The sequence below is a fragment of the Microchirus variegatus genome (assembly GCF_963457635.1).
Source record: "Microchirus variegatus genome assembly, chromosome: 9".
Taxonomy (NCBI): domain Eukaryota; kingdom Metazoa; phylum Chordata; class Actinopteri; order Pleuronectiformes; family Soleidae; genus Microchirus; species Microchirus variegatus.
The window spans coordinates 26,043,079-26,057,284 of NC_139810.1; the positions used below are offsets into that span (position 1 = coordinate 26,043,079).

Sequence of the window (14,206 nt, forward strand, 5' to 3'; positions counted from 1 at the left end):
GGAGTTGGTCGTAAATAACCGGTCATAATTTGCTGCAGTTTTCAAAGTCTACTTAAAGAGATTTGTGTTGTTGTTGTGATCTGAATGCAGCTGCTTTCCTTGGATTTCAGAGATTTGCGTGTGTGTGTGTGTGTTTTCACATGTGGGTCATTTCAGTCAGCTGTGAATATCTGTTGCCAACTTCCAGTGTTCATTTATGTTATAAAATACAAACAGAAGCAAACGGCAGTGATTCCTTTTGATTTTTTTTTTTTTAGTTTGCTGCAAAAACGCTTAAAGCCCGTAATGGGAACTGTTTCGAAGCCCTCTTAGAGATAATAAATGGTAAATGTAAACACTTCACAATGCCCCGTTTCCTGTCTCAGCCCTTTGTTTTCTCTCCACCCTTCCAGGATCCATGTATAGCACTTTGGGTGTAGCCTTTCTCTGGAGAGTCTTCAACCCCTAATAAATCTGTCCGTGTTTGTTGCAGGTGACTCAGGCCTCCAAGGTGTGGGGTGAGGTCCCTTTACCAGAAGATTTGGAGGCGGCTAAAGATGTCCGGGCGTCTCGCAGCCTACTTGACGACGACGAGGACTTCGCCGCTGATGAAGCCTCAGGAGGTGCGCTTGGCAGACGACGTGCAACCACATACTACAGCAACAGCTGTCCTAAATTTGTGGGAACTCCTTCACATAGTGCATTCCTTAGATCGTTAACCCATCCCCAACACTGACAACAGGGGAATTGTTGCTTATTTCGATGATGCCATTCACATGAACACTAAACTGCATTATTCACATTTTTCCAGGGGGGTGGAAGGGGATTTCTCGCTTTGCGGTTTGTGACTTAAACACTGAATGTAAAGAATGAAAAAGCAGATGGAGCCCTGAACCCCACACATCAACTGAATCATTATCCTTCTGCCTCTTTCTCCAAAGATCTGCCCAGCGGTGAAGACGATGGAAGCACGCCATGGCCTCCAGTCACAGAGAGCACAAGTAAGGGACCAGCAAATCTGTTTCATCCAACAGATATAAGACCTCATTCAGTCCCCCATGTTGTGTATATGCATGCCGCAAAGTGTGTGTGTGTGTGTGTGTGTGTGTATGTGTGTGTGTGTTCATGATATCCATCTGAATGATGATGCTGATGATGCACATCCTGCTGCTCCTCCTGCATTGTCCCAGTTTGCCCAAGTCTGGTCATAACACAGGGCCTCGGCTTTGTCTTTGAGACATAAACAGCTTCTCATGTCATCCTTTCATCCTTTTTACCAGTGGCAGAGGTGACGGCACTATAAAGACACACTAAAGGACAATGAAAAGCGGCAACAGGGCCCCCTTAAATATGTGTCTTACATATATGTCACATCACACCATAGCAGCAGAGAGTAGAAAATGCATTAAACTTTGCATGATGCCATTCAAAAGTTTGGGGTCACTTGGAAATGTCCTTACTTTGAAAGGAAAAACACTTTTTTTCAATGAATACAACATTATAATTAAGTATAAATACACTCTATACATTGTTAATGTGGTAAACGACTATTCTAGATGCAAACGTCTGGTTTTTAATGGAATATGTTCATAGGCGTATAGAGGCCCATTTCCAGCAACCCTCTCTCCAGTCGTCTAATGGTACATTGTGTTTGCTAATGGCGTTAGAAGGCTATTGGATGATTAGAAAACCCTTGTGGAATGATGTTAGCACAGCTGAAAACAGTTTTGCTGGTCCTTTGACAAAACGGCAATTATTATTTTGAATAAGAATCCTTATTTCTAATATTATCAATGTCTTTACTATATTTTCTATTCATTTTGCAACTCTTTTGATGAATAAAAGAGTTTTAATAGTAAACCACAAAAAAAAATGTAGAGGTGACCCCAAACGTTTGAACATGCTCGACCTCAGCCCCCAATGATGCCTCAAATATGTCAAATGGAAATAGTTAATGTGGAAAGACCAATGCTGACAGTCGGGGTGGACGCTTGACACGAGAGGTTGAAGTTGACATATTTCAAGTTTCTTTAGACATTGATGATGGACCGATATGCACGCGGCATGTCCATGCTTGCGTCCGAGGGAGCTCTTCCCGTGCTGTAATTTATGTTATTACTTTCCGCCGTGTTCAACCGTTAAGTCACACATGCAAAGAGTTCATTTCACCGTCCCCCTGCAGATTGGTCTGAACCGGTTGCCATCCCGATTGAACACACATGCCTTCTGCTTCTCTTCTTAGTCTGTCCTTGGTTTGTCACACGCTCTCACTTGACAGTTTAGTGGAGACGATTACATCATGGCGGAGTAATTGTTGCGGTAGCGGCGTTGCGAGCTGACATCAGAGTCGAGGCGTTACAGCATGTGCCTTGCTCACAGAAATAGCTCTGCTGTGGGGGCCTTTGCTGAATTTGGGTAGTAGTTGAAGGATCAAGAGGAGACCTGAGCGTCATGTGTTTGAATTTGGTCAGAAAGATTAAATCAAAGACTTCCACCAATGAAGATTATATTAAATCGAACAATGCCATAGAACAGAAAGACAGATTTCGCTGTGTTGCTACCAACAGAATAGAGAAATAGCATTGGTATGACTTGAACCTACAAAAATTCCCCCATTATTTTTGTTTTTTTGCTTCTGTTTCCCGGTAGATATTGCCTTATCTTAAAGATGGCTACACCTTTGCAGTCGTCCCTGTATGATCACGGTGCTGTGAGACGAGGGCCCTATTTCCATATATAGATCTGAACAGTGAAGTGATGGGAAGGAAATTTGGTTTCCTGTGCTGAATGCTGAATATTTTGCTGAGTGTCTCTGTCCGGTTAATTGTCCAGACCCATTCACCCCAGATCTCTGGTTTCCTTCCCTCCTCCACGACTATTAAGTGGGAGATGTAGGTGCCAGTGTCGCCTCTATTAGGTCTTATATCCTGTTGTGTCACCATTTGCCAAAGGTGAAGGAATTTCCACGTCTTTCTGTCTCTGTCTGGAACACCGGTGATGTGAGAACAAAAAAAAACATCTGCAGTGAAAACTGTTTTTCGGATTAGGCCTATTTTGAACCTCTTTAGTCTATTGTTGCAGTTAACCCCTCCCTCATCATCGTCTGGAATCTTCTCTGGAGAAATGAAGGTCGCGTCCCATGTTCCTTTAACCTCTCGGCCTTGACCTCCACACTGAGAGCTCCGAAGAGATTTGCTGGGAGACTAAATCTAGTTTATCTCAACTGTGAGAGACTTTCCTTGTTCCACAGTCTCAGTGATACACATTCCCAATGCACTAAGGATATTAGCCACTTTTTATTGGAAGCAGAAGAAACAAAGACCAGCATTTCCATGTAATAATAATGATGATGTTTTTTTTTGTTTGTTTTTTTTGAGGGGCTACTGGGGTTACAGTTCTCCCAGCGCTAATTTTGGATGACAAGCTTGAGAATTCAAATCTCAAGATACGAAACGTATCCCAACACAGAGGCGACAATACACAATAGTGATGTACAGTATGTGGATATTATAAGCAAGTTAACAAAACTGTCAGATTGTTTTTTATACAAAATACACAGTTGTCTGTGTGTTATAGTAAGTATAAAACACAGTTACTCTACTCTGACATTCTGCGATGTTTTTGTATAATGATAATTGATTACATTTCTAATTTTAACTCCTACTCTAACATATCCGTGTACTGTATTTGTCAGGAGATACATAAGACACTCAAAACTTTAGGGTTTTAAAACTTTAAAATGGTACCGGTATAACTCGGTATCCGGTAGCAAACGGTACCTTACTGTATTTCTGTACTTTTAAAAATGTTTTTCAGTTGTCAAACAAAGTATACACTTATCAGTTTCAGTGCTTTATTAAGAAGATTTAAGAACAGTAAATAATTAAACTTTCCAACTACTTATTCACCGAGTTAGTTGGCTGATAATTACAACGTTTCTAGCTTGACTGGTTCCAGGGGTGTTGCTACGGGGTCGTACCAATGTTCCCCGGGTCCTATGTTCCCCGTTTTTCCCAAAAAAGGTCCAGTTTGTATGTGACAGGAGAACATAGGACCCTTTTTTTGAAAAAGGGTAGGGTTAGGATTAGGGTTAGAGAAAGGGTCCTATGTTCCCCGGTCACATACAGATCGCGGAACATAGGACCCGGGGAACATAGATACGGTCCCGTTGCTACTAGCTAGTGCTAGTAGTAGCACTGCTAGCGTTGGTAGCTGATGCAGCAGTCGTCACTTTCCGAGAGTCAAAAACTGTACATTATTCAGCTTTTAGATAAATCCCGTGTTTGACCAGGTGCTTCATCAGGTGTGAGGTGTTTGCCGTGGCCCGCCTTGCATTTCGCGTCGCAAATATTACATTGAGCGTTGTCTGCGTCCGATAGTGTGAAATGTAGCCACGCCTACGAACAGCTTTCAGCTCGCCATTATTACTGTTGTGCTCCCGTAGTCTCGCAATTCGTAGCATGTTCTCTCAGACATTTCAAGTACCGAAATTTGGCACCGATTCATTAAAACTGAACCAATACGAATTGGTACCAAGTACAAAAAGTAAGCATTGGTTAGAAGAAATAGACGACATGTTTAAATTGTGATGCTACGTAGTAGGAAAAAGGCGAGTACCTGTACTTCTTGAAGTCGCACAGAGTTTATTCAATTAAAAAAAAAAAAGCAATGCTGTAAACCACGACTGATTCACTCAGTTCTGTGTATCTGAGATCAAACGAGCAGCTTTGTGATTTGATTAAAGTAAAGGATGAGAAGTGAAACGTGGTTTGTGTTTAGCCTTCTGGGACGTTGTCACATTGCCCTCGACCCCTTACAGTAGATGCTGACTCACGGGCAGGTTCATGCGGTTTCAGCTGATGTAATAAATACATCACTTTTGAGTGTGTTCTTGCTGAACAAAACACAACCCAGGGTCAGATTCAGTCAGTGTCGCGGCACAAGTGGACAGTATATCAGAGTAATGTTATCCTGTCCATCAGTTTGGCCTCAGGGCAGTGGACAGGATATAGCAAGGCCACCCACAGGGGGTTTCTGCCTTTTGTGTCAGGATTTGGTGACGTGTGTGTCTCGGTAGCACTGCCATGATGTGTGTGTGTGTGTGTGTGTGTGTGTGTGTGTGTGTCTCCCTGTGTGTCAGATACTGGCAGCCTCTCGCTTAGTTGCACAGAGGGACGAGTGCTGGCAGCTGCAGTTATTTTGGTGAGGTCTTTGTTGTTGCACTCCCGGGGGCCCTTAAGGTGGTCGCACACTCACTACGTTTCCAATGCACGGCGACGCTGTTCAACTGGACTACTGCCCTTGTCCCAGTATACAAGCAGTTAACAAGCAGGGGAGTGATTTATTGAACAAAGTGTCTCCGCCTCCACTCTGCTCGGGCGGCGAAATCCCCCCCTTTCAGCTCGTTAGTCGGTGTGTTTACATTCAAGTCCGATTTTAGTCGGACTAAGACGATCGTTTGGTTCTCTCATTGACATGTTAGCATGTTAGTCAGACTAAAATCAAACTAGTCTTAGGCGGATTAATAAACCTGGATAATGCGATTCATAGTCCGTAGTCACTTCCTGCATGTATAACGCGATAGCATTGGCAAGAGAGAAGCCATACTTTTGGATTGATGAAGAGATGGTCCTTATAGGAAGACACGGCGCCACCTACGGAGGCGGAGTCAGACGTACACAGACAATATCACATGTACACTCGAGTACGCAAGTTGTCCGATTGCCTCTCTTTGTTGGACTACGGCCTTAGCTCGATTAAACTGTGCATGTAAACACAATCAGTGTTTGGCTGTTTTTTCCATTTAGCAAGTTATTGGTATGCTGTGTGCCATTCAAAGTCTTTCTGCCATTCATTCATTTTAAATTATACCATTCTTTGAGATAATGGCTCATTAGCACCGAAAATGTACCAGCCTGAATTTGTCTTGGCCTCTGGTTGTCGGACGTTCGGGGGAAATGTAAGGGTCAACGGGAGAGATACTGCGAGAATGTAATACAATCGTTAGATACATTTTTAAACTCATACTGGGTTGATGGAATGATGCATACAAAGAAATACTACAGTGAACCTGCAAGAGTATAACTGAGTGGAGAATGGCATTTTATTTATCATATTTCTGTGTATTTTCTTATCAGGAATTTGGCAACCCTCGTTCTGACTGACACAAGAGTACAGGAGGAATTTGCCTCGCATGCTTTAACTGTTTTCTCAATTGTTGGTGTCAGTCAGAGATGAAGCCCACACTGAAACAGTTAAGACCAAATTTATACTTCTGCGTAAAGTGCTCTGCGTAGGTTACGCAGAGACTCTGCGTAGACGCAGAGCCTGTCGAAGAGCCTCTGCGTCGTCTCCGACCGCACAAAATATTTTTTAAGTGTCCGTCACTCCGTCATGGGACAACGGAGACGGCAAGAGCTGCGATTGGTCCTCAGGACAGGCCGAGCTAAGCTGCTCTGTGCCGGCTCACAGTGAGCAGCGAGCGTCCACAGACGCGGGGCTGATCCCCGCCGATAACGCCGCTGCCAAACTATAAATACGTCATATCTTAACACACACAGCACATGTTTAGACTCTAAATGGCCAATTTCTCGCCTCAAATTATCTTAAAACTGCGTTCCGTGACACAGAAAAGTGACAAACAGCCACTGTTTCAACAACAACAGTCTTTCTCTCTCTTTCTCTCTCGGACACCATTGCTCACTGTAGCCAGAAGCACAACAACCTTGCGCAGCGACCCCTACTGATCGGGCGGGAAATTGCAGCGCGTGTCCGTCACAACGCAGAAGTATAAAGGCTCGAGGCGTCTCCGTGGTAACGCAGACGGATAACGCATACGCAGTCGGAGAAGTATAATGTAGTCTTTAATCTTCAGTAAGACTGTGCTCATTTCACTCGGGGTGGATGTTCGTCTACAGGACTACAGCCTCGGTTACTGATCTTGAGCCTTATTACCGAACCTTTACCCCATGATGCTGCTGCTGCACTCTGTTGTGCCAATAACAAAAGTGTTGCCCTGGAGAAACTGGCGTCTACTGCTGCTGCTTTAGGAAAGAGAGATTGTGGGTTTTGTAGGCAGAGGCCTTGTACAGATCTCTGCTTCATCTTCACAGCAGTGTCAAGGACAGACGTGTAAACTGAGAAGTCTATGTATTTTGATGACCTTTGAGAGATTAACGTTACAGTAGAGAAAAAAAGTATTTGTTGTTTTTCAAAACAAAGTTTGCATGTGTGGTTATTGGCTGGGTGTTCAGCAGTCCCTCTAGGTATAAGAGTATATCTTTATAAAGCCCCACGTTGATCAGTGGTTTCCCGTTACCTTTTCCTAGGATCTGTAAAGCTCCCAAATGCTTTTCTACTAAAGGCTAATGTAGCATGTGTATGCATTCTGTCTGTAAGTGTTTTTTCCTCTCTCCACCCTTTGGTGATTGCTTCATCCCAGGCTGTGATCATGGTCCGCTGCATGGTTCTCTCATTGTGACTCCTACGCGGACCACAACATATCTGCAGCCTTTGAAGTAGCGAATGCTTCATTAGCTTTAATTAGTTTGGGTCACTATTCTCGAGGGAGCCCTCGAAATTGTTGGTTTAGGGGAAGTTTTTTTTTTTTTTTCGTTTCGGCCGTTTCCTGGGCTGGACTTTTGTGGACTTTAAATTGTTTTACAGAAGCTCTTGCCTCGTCTGCAGTACTCTGTTCTCTAACCTAATGTACCTGCTCTCCACTTGACTGAAACACCAGACAGCAGCTGCCACGGTCACTCTAAAGTGCAAATGCACCAACTTTTTTTCTTTTCTTTTCTACACCTACTCACTGCAGTAAGTGGGAGTATCAGAAACCATATGGTTTTTGTATATGCAGCTGTGAAACAGCTGCTTTCAGCTCCTCGATTATGAAAGAGCTCTTGTTTGACACTGGCTGTTGAATTTCGCCGAGTGGACTTACTTACCAGTACCAAGCCAGCATAAATTACACTACCGCTCAAAAGTTTGGGGTCACCTATGTGGTTTTTTTGTGTTTTCCATTAAAAGTCACACTTTTATTCATCAAAAGAGTTGCAAAACGAATAGAAAACATAGTCAAGACATTGACAAGATTAGAAATAATGATTCTTATTCAATTCAATAATTTTGCCCTTTCGTCAAAGAACCAGGAAAACTGTTTTCAGCTGTGCTAACATCATTGCACAAGGTTTTTCAACATCCAATAGCCTTCTAACGCGATTAGCAAACACAATGTACCATTAGAACACTGGAAATGGGCCTCTATACACCTATGTACATATTCCATTAAAAACCAGACGTTTGCAGCTAGAATAGTCGTTTACCACATTAACAATGTATAGAGTGTATTTCTGGTTAATTTAATGTTATATTCATTGAAAAAAAAGTGCTTTTCCTTCAAAAAATAAGGACATTTCTAAGTGACCCCAAACTTTTGAACAGTAGTGTATATATTCAAGATTTCCCTTGATGTATAAGACAAGTGTGTTTGGTAGACGCTGAACAAATAAATATATTGTCGATGCCTATTGCTCAGCACAAGGTGCCGCCCCCCGCTCTTAAAACCCACTCAAGTTTCCGAATGACCAAGGGGCCTCAGTTGACATTTCAGAATATGTCCCATGGTGTAACTGCATCCATGGCAGTTCAAGAATGAATGAGTCACCGCAAAACAGAACATGGTCATTGTTGTCAGTGCCAGTGCAGAGGGCTCAACTTTTTTTTGGGTGGGACAAAAAAAAAAAAAAAAAAAAAAAAGTAGGGGGGAAAAAACTGACAAAGATGGTGCTCAGTTTTTTCCATTGAGGAGGGGAAAACAGGAAGCAGCTCCTCCCTGTGTCACTGCAAAGTCCCAGGGTGTGTGTGTGTGTGGGTGTGTGTGTGTGTGTGTGTCGGGACAGCAGAGATGTGAAGAGGAGTGCGATGGAAGTGTGTGTTTGGTTCAGAGGAAATCCTCTTTGTGCTGCAGAGCTGAAGAAGAGTCGGTTCTGAAGGGGATGTTCCCTGTGACCCTTTTCTCCTGGACTTTTCTTTCATGCGAGCAGACGTTCCTCGTGTGTTTGCAGACACACGTCGGACGTAATCGTTAGTCAACAAAAGCTGTTAAAACAAAAAGCACAGCCAGTGTCTCATTAAACACGACTACTGATCGTGATGAATGGGACTGTTGATACAGTGGAAAAAGACGCTGACATATCGAGCTCCTAATAAAATCATCATGGCTCTTTTATGATGTTTATTATTTATTCCCATGTCCTGATTTCTTGCTTCTCTTTTGGCAGTTCACTCTCTGGTTCCTCACTTTCCATTTTCCTCTTCCCCGTTTATAGTCGTAGCTTTCCTAAAACTTGAACCTCTCTGTACCTGCGTGCTTAACTCAATTGTGTCACTGTTCTTGACTGACACTTGACCCCTGACCCCTGACCTCTGCGACCTCTGTTTCAGGTCTCTTCCCCTTTCCGTCCTCACCCACGTTTCTCACTATAGCACAGAAGGGCTACATTCAGACGGGACTGATTTTCCTGTTGATGAGATCTAAATGTTTCATGCTTTGGACTGAGAAATCAAATTGTCACTTCCACTCTCCAGATAAGATCTCCACACATGGTCCTAGATCAGATGTGGCCGTGCGACATAAGGATAAACCAGAAGGATAAGCCAAACTGTGATGGAAGGAGAGTGTCATCCTCTAGAGCAGGGCTGTCAAACTCATTTTTGAGTTTCTCAGGGGCCACATGCAGCATAATTTGATCTCAAGTCCAGTAAAAATAATAGCATGATAACCTACGAACAACAAGAACTCTGAATTGTTTTTCCTTTGTTTTACATTTAATGAAGTATCCTTTTTTATAAAACGTGACATTTCTTGAGGAAAAATAAGCACATTTTCAACACTATTATGGCTAAATTGACTGTTTATACATCACACTGGATATTTAAAGGCACACACATTAAGTCACAGGTATCTGGAAGTGAAAAATAAAGTATTTCCATTATTACATTTTAACGAATTCATCCTGCAGGCCAGATCGGACCCTCTGGTGGACCGTCATTGTGTTCAGAGCACTTTTAGTTATGGTTGTAATGGTAATGGTACCTGGTAATGTGAACGTATACACTACTGTTGAAAAGTTTGGGGTCAAGGAAAAGCAGTTTTTTTCAGTGAATATCACATTAAATGAATCAGAAACACACTCTATACATTGTTAATGTGGTAAACGACTATTCTAGCTGCAAACGTCTGGTTTTTAATGGAATATGTACATAGGTGTATAGAGGCCCATTTCCAGCATATCTCCAGTGTTCTAATGGTACATTGTGTTTGCTAATCGCATTATAAGGCTAACACATTTTGAATAAAATTCATTATTTCTAATCTTATCAATATCTTGACTATATTTTCTCTTCGTTTTGCAACTCTTTTGATGAATAAAAGTGTGACTTTGAATGGAAAACACTTGTATTTGTAATTGTACCTTTTTAACGGCGGTATACGTGCGACACATTAAGAGCCCAGTTGTATCAGACTACAGGAAGTCACCGCAGGAAGACCTCGGTCACACCTGTTGTTTATTTATTTATTTTTTTAATGCTGCCTGCGGGGCTCTTTCCTCTCTCGTCTTTGGCACACTCTCCCGTCACCTGCTCCGCTCACTTACGCGCTCCCATATCCAAACAAACTCTCGGGTAACATTCCAAGGAAGACGCAGCTTGGGCATGTAGTGTTTTTGAGGCTGTTTTTCCAAGCCTCTTGCAGGCGTCTCCCATTTATTATTATTTTTTTCCATTTCCTCGATTCTATTGGAAAATGACGGGCTTGTTCCATCACTCTTGAGTGACGGCGCGCGTGTGTGAGTGTGTGTTTCCAGCTGAAAACATCTCTGTCGAGATATCTTGAAATGACGTAATAGTGGTAATCTCCGTCGACAAGTGGATTTGTTCTGCTGTTTATAATTGCAGAAGGACTTTTTTTTTTTTTGTGCGAGTTTCTACCTCACACAGATTGCTCATCCCAGTGATACGAAGCAGCTGTGTCACAGAATCACTACAGTATGGGAAACATGCCCGACACACAATGCTGTATTTCTAGTTGCTGGTGCTGCAACACTGTGGGAGAGCAAAAATGGGGTTAGCAAAATAACCAGAAACCAGAACTTATTCCCAAGAGTTCAACAGAGGGCAGTGAATGGACTTGGAGTTGCTGGCTGGTCACCAGCAAAAGGGTTAAGAGGCAGGGGGTTTGTCTATATGAGTTAAGCTGAGAGACAGGCTGCTGCGGTATGAATAGATTAAGCTGAGAGAGACATGAAGATTAAGAAAATGACAAAGGAGGAAAAAAAAAAAAAAAGTCCATGGATCTGAAAAACGTGTTTGATTAATGGAGTTTTCGTTTGTTTCTCACGGATTCCGTCTCTTCTGACAATAGCTCAGATGGCGTTGGAGACGGTGCAGTGGGCGCTGCCTCGGGGCCCGAAGGTCATGCCCGACGCGGCTCGGCTTTAAAGGCCAGGCAAGGGCTCACTTCTCAATCCAGTCTTTGTCTTCTGCATAGGCCTTCATGTGTTCGGAGGGGGTGGGGGGCCCCAGTTTCACAAAGCCACCACAGTTCCACCAGCACGGCTTTAAATGGCGAAATAAGTTTGTGAATTAAAAGTGAGGAATGCAATTTTCTTTTTCTTTTTTTCTTTTTTTTTTCCACAACTTTCCTCACTCTGACAGTTTCATCACCCTTGATGGTAGCGATGCTTGACAAACCTCCCCCTCCCCCCACCCCCACGCCCTCCCCTCACTGGATGATGTATAGCAGCAGTATGGGTAAAAGGAGCAGCTCATTAGGAGCGGGGCACAACCCGACCCTCTAATCAAAGGATCTCAAGCGGCGGCGGCGGTCCCACACTCGCCACGTTTTAACGTCAAAGCGGCGAGCTCAGAGAGAGAGAGGGAGAGAGAGAGAGAGTTGGGTCTGCAGTCTGCTGCTGACCTGGCGGCGAGTACCCACTTAAAAGATGAGATTATACGCGGGTCAAATGAAGTGCTTTGATGAGCAACTTTGATGTTGCCTGTCTTTTGATTCCAACTCTCAGACCTAACAATTATTGCTATGAGTCTGACAGTAACAATCTGTGCTGCAGGCCCTCACAAACCCTCCCAGGCTACGCGATAACGCCTTGCGGTTGAAGTTGTTACATTTTCACCTCGCCGCGTTTTCAGTTGACTTTGTCACAAACAAGCTCTTTTTCCCCCGTCTCACCGGGGATGTCTCATATTGCCAAAGATGTGTGCAAGAAAAGGGGGGGATTTAAGAGAGGACAGCTGTTAACCAGGCAGCAGAGCATAAGGCAGCGAGGCTTCCCACAGGCATGCAACACAATGAACACACACAGCACCGAGCGCAAGACACAAAATCTTTAACTTTTAATTAAACAGCCCCCGGTAAGCATGATAAATGTATGTTGTCGGTGACGACGTGTCTGGTGATGTGTAATTATCCGGCGACTACCAAATAGAAACCGGATGCACCACCGAGTTTCTCGCAGGTGTGGATTTATTGTTGAGCACAAACAAATTAATCATACACATTTTGTGACCGAGAGGCTCAGCAGATCCTTAACTTAAAACACGGCTCTTTGCTTTTGGCGTCGCAAGTAGCACCTCGGTGCAAGAAACGGTACAAATATTGACTTCCTCCCTAAACCCACACTGCCAGTCTGGAATCAGAGGCTCGCAGGCTCATTCTAACAAAGTGTTGGCACTGGCATCAGTGTGAGAACAGGGCACCCTGCAGGCCTGGGCTATTTTAGGTTTCGTGGGCTAAGCCTGTGACATTGGACTTAAAAATAATACAGCTGGCCTTTTTGTCGATAATGAGTTCCTCATATAGCTCTCAGAGGTTAGAGATGAGGTGACATTGCCACAAAAAAAAAAATGCACGCAAAACAACAAACACATTTGTTGATATCGTGGCTGAAATCAGTATTTCAGGTTTGTTTTCTTGAGTGAAAAGTTGAATTTCAAGTCTTTATGGGAAATAGAAAATAGAGACAGATGTTGATCTTCAGACTCTGCTTGGACATTGTATCAGCAAACATGCTGTATGTCGGTATATTTTACATATATTTACATTTGACACTTGATTTTATATTTCACTTTTGATGTTCTTTCATGCGATCTTATATTGTGGTTGTTATTTTTGTACTTTGTTATTATTGTAATTTTGCGCAATTTTGGAGCAAACTGGAACAAGAATTTCCTTCAGGATTAATAACGTTCTATCTTATCTTATCTTTGAATAATCAGTATAATTTTATCACCCGGTCTTAAAGGTCCCATAATATGCTAAATCAAGTTTTAACTCATTTAAATCCTTATATTTGGGACTCTGGAGGCCCTACCTGGGTGAAGTCTGCGAAAAGCTCTATTCTTGGCTCCACAGTGCAGCACAGAGTTCTACACAAACTTCCAGCCTCAGAGGATTTATCTGTCCAGTGGATACATGTTATATGACAGTAATATGCCTGCTAGAGCCTGCAAATGATCACTTTTCCAAATGCTAACTTGCTGTTAGCTCCCAGTAGCCTCTGTGGCTGATGTCATTTCCTGTCCCTTTAGTTTTTGTTTACTTCAAAAAAATCAGGAAATAAGCACATACACATGGAAATCACTGCAAAATCACACACTATGTATATTTAAGCACGTTTTAATATATATTCTCTTCATTGTTGAGGTTTTTATATTGCTAAGAGAAATAAAAAAGAAATCCAAAATAAGCAGTTCTGGCCTGAATAAGCACTGAACACACAGAACAGTATGAAGTCATCGACACAGGGAAATACTTCCAAATGAAATACCTAGGGCTGTCAAAATTAACGCGTTAACGCAGGATGATTAATTTGTGGAATTAACGCGTTAATTTATTTTAACGCATTAACGCACTTTCTCACTTTCATCGCGCTATGGGTAGACGTGCAGTTTATGAACAGGCAAGGCGGCGGGCAACTGCTTAGGGCCCCACGTCACCTCACGTTAACCTGTGTGAAGCTGAAGGAAAATGAAGAGGAGTTATCAATCAGGAAGTTAGAAGAGGAAGAAAAAAAGAGGATGAAGAAAAAAGAAAGAAAGACACACAGTTGTAAGTGGCGCTAATGGCGCAGATAATGATATAATCATAACCATAACAGTCACTGTCTAACTAACGGGGACACATTAGCGTCAGAATGCTAGCTGACGC

General features: G+C 42.8%; 1 protein-coding gene across 5 annotated transcripts in view; it reads left to right on the top strand.

Moving 5' to 3' along the window:
* The window catches only part of hspg2 (heparan sulfate proteoglycan 2), a 123,107-nt gene that overhangs the window by 35,613 nt on the left and 73,288 nt on the right, over nt 1–14,206 (top strand). For all 5 annotated transcript variants that reach the window (XM_083894777.1, XM_083894780.1, XM_083894779.1 and 2 more), the window contains exons 2-3: nt 473–602; nt 921–980. In XM_083894777.1, the coding sequence (XP_083750903.1) occupies nt 473–602; nt 921–980 (190 nt within the window). The remainder of the gene's footprint in view (nt 1–472; nt 603–920; nt 981–14,206) is intronic.